Below are 10,618 nucleotides of genomic sequence, written 5' to 3' on the forward strand. Positions count from 1 at the left end.
GGAACTTTTAGGCCTGGAGCTGCCCCTGTTATTTTTTCCCTCCTCCCATTTTCTGTTCCCTCATCACAGCAGCATTCCCAGCTGGGAATGCTGGGAATTCACATTCACAGATCCTTGGGATTTGACCCTCAGCTTCTCCATCTTCCTGCACATTCAATTCCAAACCAGCCTGGGCACGCTCCTGCCAAACCTGTGGGATTGGGCTCGTGCCCAGGGGGACAAAAATCTCCAGTGAAAATGGTCAAATTCTGTGTTTTTTGGGGGCTGGTGGAGGCAGCAGGGGCTGACTGGGATGGAAACCATTTGGGCTCTTTTAGGAGCTGCACGGTTCCATGACACAAATTTCCAGTCACAAATAGCAACAGGCTCTGGGAGGAGATGCAGGAGGCTGGGGTGTGATTAACGAGCTCTGCATCTGTCACTGGAGCTGGGAATTCCACTGCACCAACCCATGGCAGGCCAGCACTCAGGCTGGCTGAAAATCTGGCTTTTCACAGCAGATTTTTTTCCCCCTTTCTTTCTCTTCCCATGAAAAAAAAGAAAATAATTTCCTTGGGAGCTCAGTGAAAGAGGAGATTTTCCTGATTCCTGTTGCAGCAGCAAAATCCCAACGTGTGAGGAGCCAGCCCTGCTCCTGCCTCCATGAAATCCAGGTAATGACCCAGAACTGCTGGGAATTAGTGTTTCATTCTGCCAGCCCTGCCAGACAGCTCCCTAATGGAAATTGATTTCTGGCTTCCCCCTCTGCCATTTTACACAGCCCTGGAACAGCTTCGTTCTACCTGGCAGGCAAATTTCGGCCAAAGAGCTGCACAGGTGGCCCCAGGAAACACCTGGTTAATTATGGGGTGTTAATGAGGGCCTGGGGGAGGGTGGGACAGGGACACCCATGAGTGTGACAGGGTCATCTTGTGAAGGACACCCTGTGATGGTGGCAGGGACACCCACGAGTGTGACAGGGACACCCCACAAGTGTGACAGGGACACCCCATGAGTGTGGCAGGGACACAGGATGAATTTGACAGGGACACCCTGCACATGAAGCTGAGACTCCTCTGAGTGTGACAGGGCTGAATGTCCCTCTGAAGGTGACAGTGACACCCCACAAATGTTGCAGGGACACCCCATGAGTGTGACAGGCAGGGACACCCCCTGAAGGTGACAGTGACACCCCGTGAGGTGCCAGGGACACCCTGCAGTGCAGCCCACGGCAGGGACACGCTCTGGGATGTGTCCCCAGCTGGGGGAACTTGGGTCCATCCTGGTGGTGACAGCCCCAAAGCCACCGTGTCCTTGCCAGGCTCCAGCACCCCAAAGTGGGGATTGTCCCCAGGCTCCATCATCCCAAACTCCCAGAGATTGTCCTGGGGCTCCACCATCCCCAAACTCCCAATGATTGTCCTGGGGCTCCATCATCCCCAAATTCCCAGCAATTGTCCCCAAACTCCACCACCCCAAATTCCCAGTGATGATCCCCAGGCTCCACCATTCCAAATTCCCAGCAATTGTCCCCAAATTCCACCATCCCAAACTCCCAGAGATTGTCCTGGGGCTCCACCATCCCAAATTCCCAGCAATTGTCCCCAAATTCCACTACCCCAAATTCCCAGTGGCTGTCCCCAGGCTCCACCATCCCAAATTCCTGGCACTTGTCCCCAGGCTCCATCCCACCTCAAATTCCCAGTGATTGTTCCTGGGTTCCACCATCCCAAACTCCTGGAGATTGTCCCCAGGCTCCACCATCCCAAATTCCCAATGATTTTCCCCAAGCTTCACTACCCCAAATTCCCAGTAACAATCCCTGAGTTCCACCACCCAAACTCCCAGCGCTGTCCCCAGCAGGAGCTCCCAGTTTAATCAGCCCCAGCCCCGGCTCTCCGCCCAGTTTGGGGCCGTTTGGGTAAAACCCGGCTGCAGCTGCAGCGCTCGGGGATCACCAGTGGGGACAGCCCGTCCTGGATGTCCCAGCCCTTCCCTCGGCCAGGCTCAGCGAGGAATTGACCCAGGTAAGGCTCGGGCAGCTGAGAAAAAACAAAAGAAGGTTTGCCAGCCCTCCTTCACCTCTGCAGCCCCAAAGGAATTGGGGGAAATTCGGTATTTTCCCATATTCTGCTCCTGTGGGGTGTGTGGGGAGCAGAACTCGGCAGGGCTGGGTGGAATTTAGAGCAGAGCTGGATTTGGGTCAGTTTTCAGCTGTTTCCAGGTTCTGTGGGCACTTTGAGAGCGCCATAAATTGTCAGGTGAAGGAAGTGTTGGCTGAGGTGGTGTTTGCTCCTTGGTGAGGTGGGAATTTGGCGTTCCCAAGCACGGTGTGGTGACAACAAGAACAATTAGCTAATTAGCTGAGTGTGCAGCAGAGTGTTAATTGTGAGCTGAAATCCAAGCAGAGCCTGTGGAGGTCAGTCCCATCCCCTATTCCCCATTTCCCTGGGCAGTGCTCTGGGATGTTTCCCTGGCTCAGGGACTGCTCCTCCTGCATTCCTAAATCCCAAACCTTCCCAGGTGCATTTTGTGCCCGTGCTGACAGCTCAGAACTGCTCTGCTGGCAGCTCCTGCCTGCCACTCCTGACGAATCTTAATGGGGGTTTCATTCCTGCACGGATCCTGAGGGAAGGGGAATTTGGGGAGGATGGAAGAGTGGCAGGTTTGGAGCTCTGCAGGGGAAGATGCAGGACAGACACTGAATTCTGGATGTGTCCTGGTCTTACCCTGCATTGTGAGGGAACATTTTTATTATTAAAGACAATTTCCCTTGGTTTTGTACAAAAGGAAGTCAGTGAACAAATTTCAGAACCTCCCCCTGTGCAAAGGTGAGAGTTCTCTCTGCTGTGGGTTCCTGGAAGGATTTTTCTGTCACAGACCTCTTTTAAAATAGAAATTAAAATAGAAATCCACGTTGAAAAATCATGGGGAAGTCTGGATGGAGTTTGGGTTTTCATCCTCAGGGCAGCAGAGAAGGGGGAGCAGCTGCAGGAGGCACCAGGAGCAGGGATGGGGACAGCCCTCACACCAGAATGCTGCAGGGAGCTGTGAGAGAGTGGGAAAATCATCCCAGACAGGAATAATCCCCATTCCAGAGAGGGGCAGAGAGGGCAGAACACATTAAATCCTTTCCATCTGCCTTAGGGGCTGAAATGGGACGTGGAATTAAAGGATGGAAATAGGGAAAAAAGTCCTTTAAAAGTGATTTTGTTTTTAACTTAGAGCAGGAAAAAAGCAGCCTCAAGCCCCTGAGGGAGGATGTGGGCTTACACCGTGGGCTTCACCGTCCTGCCCCACGTTGGGGGATTCCTTGGCTGGTTCCTGAACAGGAAGGGGATCCCAGCGTGGTACGAGAAGCTGCAGAAACCCTCCTGGTGCCCCTCGCGCAGAGCGTTCCCTGTGGCCTGGACCGTGCTGTACACGGGCATGGGGTGAGTGCTGCCCGCTGCCCTGCTGCCCCTGGCACAGCCCTCAGCCCTGCCAGGGGTCCTGAACAGCCTTGGGGTGAACTGACCGGCTTTGGGGTGAACTGACCGGCTTTGGGGTGAACTGACCGGCTTTGGGGTGTCCTGCCTGGCTTTGGGGTGTCCTGCCCGGCTTTGGGGTGTCCTGCCCACCTTTGGGGTGAACTGACCAGCTTTGGGGTGTCCTGCCCAGCTTCGGGGTGTCCTGACCCTGCTGGGTGTGACCCAGCCAGGTGTGACCCTGCCAGGTGTGAGCCTGTCCCTGCCAGGTGTGACCCTGCCAGGTGTGAGCCTGTCCCAGCCAGGTGTGACCCTGCCAGGTGTGACCCTGTCCCTGCCAGGTGTGACCCTGTCCCTGCCAGATGTGATCCTATCCCTGCCAGATGTGACCCTGCCAGGTGTGATCCTATCCCAGCCAGGTGTGACCCTGCCAGGTGTGACCCTGTCCCAGCCAGGTGTGACCCTGTCCCTGCCAGGTGTGATCCTATCCCAGCCAGGTGTCACCCTGTCCCTGCCAGGTGTGATCCTATCCCAGCCAGGTGCGACCCTGCCAGGTGTCACCCTGTCCCTGCCAGGTGTGAGCCTGGCACGCAGCTGGCAGGGACACAGCCTGGGGGGATGCCACTGCCCGCCGTGGCACTGGGCAGGGGCCAAGAGCCCCTTTGGTGGGACAGGGGAGGTTTGGGAGGAGGGAGGGACAGGGAATTGTGGAATGGGATCATGGAATAGCTCCAGCTGCAAAGGGATCATCCAGTGCAGCTCCTGGCCCTGCACAGACACCCCAAAATCCCACCCTGGGCATCCCTGGCAGCGCTGTCCAAACCCTCCTGGAGCTCTGGCAGCCTCGGGGCTGTGCCCATTCCCTGGGCAGTGCCAGCACCTCTGGGGGAAGAACTTCCCTGATCTCCACCTTGACCCTGCCCAGAGCTGTCCCTGGGCCCTGTCCCTGCTCCCAGCGCCTGACCTGGATCCTGCTGCGCTGCAAACCTCTGCTGGGGCAAACAGGGGCGCAGGAGGGACTCTGTGGGACTCTGTGCCTGCCCAGGGTGGCACTGACAGGTGTCCCTCCTCACAGCTACGCCTCCTACCTGGTGTGGAACGACCTGGGGGGCTGCAGCAGCAAGGCCATCGTCCCCCTGGGGCTCTACGGGGCTCAGCTGCTGCTCAACTGGGCATGGCCACCCTTGTTCTTCGGTGCCCACAACCTGAACATGGTAATGGGGCTTTGGGGCGCTTTGGGGCCGTGCTCAGGGGAAGGATGTGGGGATTGGGGGCTGCAGCCGCTCCTGCCCCACTCAGGGGTATCAGCCCCGCCAGCCCCGCCGCGATAGCCGGGGTGGGGAGCGGGGCTGGGCACTGCCAGGGCTGCACCCCCCAGTTAAGGGTCGGGGCTGGGAGATAAAGCCCTTTGTGGGGTCACACCCTGAGCGACAGCAGCACTGTCACATCCCCGCGGGGAGCAGCTCCCGGGGCTTATCGGGCACAGCCAGGGCGGGGCTGGGCAGGGCCACACCCGGGCTGGGCCGCCAGGCTGTGCCCCAGGTGCCAAGGTGGCAGGGGCACAGCTGGGGAGTGGTGTTTGCACCTGGATTTTGTCACTCTGGGGGTGAAAGGGGCAGCTGGAGGGTTTGTTCAGTGGCCACTGTCAGGAGCAGGTTGTGTCAGCAAAGGGGACACTGGCCACGAGCAGGGTGTTCATCTGCAGGATGTGACAATGAGCAGAGCACATTAATTAGCATGGGCTCGTGGTGTCACACACTCAGATGTCACTGAGCAGAGCCCACCCTGGGGGTTGGGGTCTCTCCAGTGCCAGCTCCCCCATCCCTGCCCCAGTTCCCCCATCCCTGCCCCAGCTCCCCCATCCCTGTCCCAGCTCCCCCATCCCTGCCCCAGCTCCCCCATCCCTGCCCCAGTTCCCCCATCCCTGTCCCAGCTCCCCCATCCCTGTCCCAGCTCCCCCATCCCTGTCCCACCCCCCATCCCTGCCTCAGTTCCCCCATCCCTGTCCCAGTTCCCCCATCCCTGTCCCAGTTCCCCCATCCCTGTCCCAGCTCCCCCATCCCTGCCCCAGTTCCCCCATCCCTGTCCCAGCTCCCCATCCCTGCCCCAGCTCCCCCATCCCTGCCCCAGTTCCCCCATCCCTGCCCCAGTTCCCTCATCCCTGTCCCATCTCCCCCATCCCTGCCCCAGCTCCCCCATCCCTGTTCCAGTTCCCCCATCCCTGTCCCAGTTCCCCCATCCCTGTTCCAGTTCCCCCATCCCTGTCCCAGTTCCCCCATCCCTGTCCCAGCTTCTCCATCCCTGTCCCAGCTCCCCCGTCCCTGTCCCAGTTCCCCCGTCCCTGTCCCAGTTCCCCCGTCCCTGTCCCTGCTCCGGCCGGTCCCGGGCCATCCTGGCCGCCCGGGGCGGGGCCGTTTGCCGTTCCCCAGCCCGGGCTCACGGCTCTCCCCCGCCGCAGGCTGTGGTCGATGTGCTGTGCCTGGACGGGCTGGCGCTGGGCACGCTGTGCTCCTGGTACCGCATCAACCGGCTGGCAGCGCTGCTGCTGCTGCCCTACCTGGGCTGGCTGGCCATGGCCACCTGCCTCACCATCCGCGTCTGGAAGGACAACCCCCAGCTGAAGTCGGGCAAGAGCGACTAAAATCCCTTTTTGAGTTGTTAACTGGCCTGAGGTGAATGGAATTTTCAGGGGAATGGGATGGAATCAGACACGAGGGACTCACCCTTGTCTACCCCTTTTCCCTAGAAAAGCTCTGCTGTCTCCAGACAGAATTTACATTTTTAATTGCTAAAAGCACTAAATGCAAAGAGAAGGGACAGGTGGATCTTCTTCCTGGCACTGGCTGTAATCAGGGCTGTAATTAATTGGGGCTGTAATTGGGGCTGTAATGGGGGGTGGGAGGGCTCAGCTGGGGCTGTAACATCGATTGGATTTGCTTTGAATAAAGGAAGCTGTTGGTTCTTTGGAAAATAAATAAATAAATAAATAAATAAATAAATAAATAAATAAATAAATAAATAAATAAATAAATAAATAAATAAATAAATCTGAGTTCTTCTGGCTGGGCTGGTTTGGGGTGAGGCTCCCAAAAGCTCCAGGGATGATTAGGGAAGGCTCCAGAGGTGGATTCATTCCTGGGGCAGGCTGGGTTTGGAACCCAAAAGGTGCCCAAGGTCCCTCCCTGGGGTCACCCTGCCTTGGGGACATCCCTGTGACGGGCTCCTCTGTGCCACCAGCCCAGCTCTGAGGTGAGCAGGACCATTCCTGCCCCTGGAATTGTTCCCCATCCAGCTGGGTTTTGGGAGATGCTGAACATTCCTGGATCCAGCCTGGGCTCAGCACCACTGAGGCACCAACCCCAGGAGCTGGCAGCAGCTGGAATCTGTAAAATTCCTTATCAAATCTGGTGATTCTGTCACTTTGAGCTGTTATTTTTCCCCCCTGCTTTGAGATTTCTCTGCCCAGGGCTGTGTGCCCCGAGGAAAAGCTGCAGGAAAAGGCTGGGAGCAGGAGCAGCCCCAGCAAGCCCTGCCAGCAGCACTGGTGACATCAAAAACTGCTGAAAAAAATAAAAAATAAAATAAATAAATAAAAAAAAGAAATCCCATAACACTTCAAGGCTTTTTTTTTTTCTGTGATACCACTGCTCTTCTGTGTCTCCCAGGAAGTTCCTCATGCCAAAGGACAAATGGAAATTATTTCTCCCTCAAATGAAGGTGGGGTCTGGCTGCACGTTGGATTTGGGTGATTTTGGCTCTGCCAATCCTGTCCTCAGGGAACAGGGATGAGCAGAACCAGCCAGAGAAGGCAGGAGGGATTAAAGGAGCCTTTATCTCCTTTTGGAAAGGGGAGAGAATTATTTAAATCTCATTTAAATTGATGGCTCTAGATCTGGCTCATACCTGCAGCTCTTTAATAACATTTCCAATTAAATAGATGAATGCATATTTGATCAGCTTTCATAAATTGGGTCGATTTCCTCTTCCCACTTTTTTCTGCAGGCAAAGGAAAATCTGAAATTAAGATTAATAGATTTTTTTCCATGTGTGTCCTCCCCATTTTCCCAGCTGCTGGGACTGGCTGCCTTGTTCTTGTTTTCCTTCCAGTTTCTCCTCGTCCCAGCCCACCTGTGAGTGCAGAAAGAGCTTTTCTTTGCCTCCTGCCTCTTCTCACAGGCAGCAAAAATAGCAAATATTCCTCCCTGTGCTATCCAGAGCAACTTGAAATCAATTGGGAAAATTAAATTCAGTGAGACACCCTCCTGTATTAATATTTAAAGCATCATTTGGTGCATTTGCTGTTTAAACAGATACACTGAACCCCCTTGCATAAAAATAACTTTAATGACATTTCAAAGTCATCTGGAGGGTTTCTTGCCCAGACTGTGCAGCACAGCCCCAAAGCAGCCTCGGTGTCACAGAATCCTGGAATTCTGGAATGCTTTGGGATGGAAGGGAACTAAAGGAACACCCCCTGGCAGGGGCAGGGACCCCTCCCACTGCCCCTGGTTGGCTCAAGCCCTGTCCAAGCTCATGTTTGTACAGCCCCAACCACAGATTTGCCTTTGGAATGGGCAAATCCTTTCCTTTTTCCTTTTCCCCTTTCCTTTTCCCCTTTCCTTTTCCCCTTTCCTTTCCTTTCCCCCTTTCCTTTCCCCCTTTCCTTTTCCCCTTTCCTTTTCCCCTTTCCTTTTCCCCTTTCCTTTTCCCCTTTCCTTTTCCCCTTTCCTTTTCCCCTTTCCTTTTTTCCTTTCCTTTCCTTTCCTTTCCTTTCCTTTCCTTTCCTTTCCTTTCCTTTCCTTTCCTTTCCTTTCCTTTCCTTTCCTTTCCTTTCCTTTCCTTTCCTTTCCTTTCCTTTCCTTTCCTTTCCTTTCCTTTCCTTTCCTTTCCTTTCCTTTCCTTTCCTTCCCTTCCCTTCCCTTCCCTTCCCTTCCCTTCCCTTCCCTTCCCTTCCCTTCCCTTCCCTTCCCTTCCCTTCCCTTCCCTTCCCTTCCCTTCCCCCTTCTTCCTTCTCCCTTTCCCCTTTTCCCTTTCCTCTCCCCCTTTTTCATCTCCCCTTTTTCCTTTCCCCCATTTCCCCTTTTTCCTCTCCCCTTTTTCATTTCCCCATTTCCCTTTCCCCTTTTTCCTCTCCCCTTTTCCCTCTCCCCTTTTTCCTCTCCCCTTTCCCCTTCTCCATTTTCCTCTCCCCTTTTCCCTTCCCCCTTTTTCCTCTCCCCATTTCCCTTTCCCCATTTTCCTCTCCCCTTTTTCCTCTCCCCTTTTCCCTCTCCCTTTTTTCCTCTCCCCTTTTCCCTTCTCCCTTTTTCCTCTCCCTTTTTCCTGTCCCCCCTCTCCCCCCACAGCTCTCCCAGCCCTGCTGCAGCTCTCCCTGATTTCCCTCCCTGGCGCTGTCCAAGCCCCAGCCGGGTTTGTCCCCTCCGTGCAGGTGACACAGCTCTGCTGCTGCAGGACACAAATCCCCGTGCCTGGAGCAGGAGCTGCAGCCCTGCCGGGAGCTGTCATTAACTCCCACTTGGGCTCGGAATTAATTGGGGAGGCAGCAGCACCTGCCAAGGCTCCCGGAGCGCCAGGCTGGGCACGGAGAGCCAGGAGGGTGTGGAGGGCAGGTGAGGCAGGAGCCCAGGTGAGAGCATCCCTCAGCTGGAGCCCCTCCCAGCAGGATCTGGGCACTGCCCAGGTCAATCCCGGGGGACAGGAGCATTTCCAGCCCTCCTTGAAACCCTTTTGGTGCTGAGGCAGTCTCAGAATCTCTGCTGGTCAGAGCGACCCCGAGGTGTGTTAGGAAGTCTCTTTTCCCAGGCTGGCAGTGCAAGAAGGAGTCAGAACTCTTCTTTTCTTGTTCTCAAGGTTGTTTATTGTTTCTTATCCATAAAATTCTTTCTCCAACCCACTAAGGTCTGTCTGGCAGGTCGGGTTGAGGCACACTGGTGTTATCTTTTATAATAAAACTACGTGTACACTGTTTAGACAGTGAGCTCCTACTCTAAACCAACCCAAAGGTGCCACCATCACCCAGAAGATGGAGGCCAAGAAGAAGAAGGAAAAAGGACAAGGCACACCCAAATTCCTCCATCTTGGGACCCCATTCTAAAAACCTCAAAAATCTATTTTTCACCCTGTGACAAACTAGCTGTTATTCTGCTTAAACTTTCTTGACTTGTAATTCTCCATATAAAGGTTGCTAATTGTTTTTTCCAAGGGCTAAATTAAAGGCACGGGGGTCTGGGGCTCTGTGCCCAGGTCTCTGAGCCCCCTGGGCAGCCAGAGGGATTTCCTGGGTTCTGACAAGGCAGGAGGAGAGGGCCAGGTGAGAGCCCCAAAGGAAGGGAAGCTGTCAGTGTTTATTTTTTTGTCCCGTAGTTACAGCTGGAAAAAGCAGGAGGGGGCTGGCTGCCAGACAGTGTCTCTAGGGAGACATTTGTTAGTGCCACCAGCTGTCCCCTCGGCATGGGGAGCAGGGCTGAGCCATGACTCACCCAGCCAGGCTCCTGTTTCACTCTCCCATCTATCCCAAAATGTTCCTCTGGCCCCACAAAGCCAGAAAAGCTCCGTGTTCCTGGCAGGGCCTGTGGCAGGCAGGTGTGGGTGATGGGAACAGCCAGGTTAACTCCAGGAATTGCTGCTGCAGGGAGAGGGACAGCTGTCACCACGGGACACGAAATGACACAGACACACAGCTCTCACAAGGGGAAAAAGAGAGTATTTAATTCTGACTGCAACATTTCTAGATTTCCAACATTTCTAGATTTCCAACATTTCTAGATTTAGATTAAATTTCTGACTCCAACATTTCTAGATTTCCAAAAGTGGCAGTGGGTTGGAGGGTGACAGTGCCACCTCTCCAATGGCACTGGGCAAACTAACAGTCCATCAAATTTCTCTTCTTCCATAAAAGAATGCAAAACAATGAGTTATTTCCATGAAGTGTGTGAGAAAGTTCGTTACAAGGATGTAAACATCAGAAGGTTTAGAAAAACTTGAAAAATCAGGGTGACAGCCACGACCTGCAGGGGACACGGGGCTGCAGAGATCCCGGTTTGGGGACAAAAGCCATCAGGGCGCTCAGAGGTGCCTCTGAAGCCACTGAAGAAGCTGCTCTGGACGTGGATGGATGCAGAATCCTCAAAATCCAAAACTCCAGCAGAGCCTGGAAGCTTCTCCCAGCACAG

At 54.7% G+C, this 10,618-nt stretch overlaps 1 protein-coding gene across 1 annotated transcript; it reads left to right on the plus strand.

The window, feature by feature from the left end:
* Positions 1 to 1,939: 1,939 nt before the first annotated feature.
* Positions 1,940 to 6,308, plus strand: TSPO2 (translocator protein 2). Its single transcript, XM_084220582.1, has 4 exons — positions 1,940 to 2,006; positions 3,205 to 3,413; positions 4,522 to 4,660; positions 5,905 to 6,308. Exons 2-4 carry the CDS (start codon positions 3,241 to 3,243, stop codon positions 6,085 to 6,087), a joined length of 495 nt encoding a protein of 164 aa, XP_084076708.1. The 5' UTR covers positions 1,940 to 2,006; positions 3,205 to 3,240; the 3' UTR covers positions 6,088 to 6,308.
* The last annotated feature ends 4,310 nt before the right edge of the window (positions 6,309 to 10,618 follow it).

The sequence above is a fragment of the Fringilla coelebs genome (assembly GCF_963513975.1).
Source record: "Fringilla coelebs genome assembly, chromosome: 23".
Taxonomy (NCBI): domain Eukaryota; kingdom Metazoa; phylum Chordata; class Aves; order Passeriformes; family Fringillidae; genus Fringilla; species Fringilla coelebs.

Coding starts and splice junctions, on each gene's coding strand:
- TSPO2 (XM_084220582.1), top strand. CDS start 3,241: ATGTGGGCTTACACCGTGGGCTTCACCGTCCTGCCCCACGTTGGGGGA. Junction 3,414..4,521: donor GTGCTGTACACGGGCATGGG/GTGAGTGCTGCC, acceptor CCCTCCTCACAG/CTACGCCTCCTACCTGGTGT. Junction 4,661..5,904: donor GTGCCCACAACCTGAACATG/GTAATGGGGCTT, acceptor CCCCCGCCGCAG/GCTGTGGTCGATGTGCTGTG.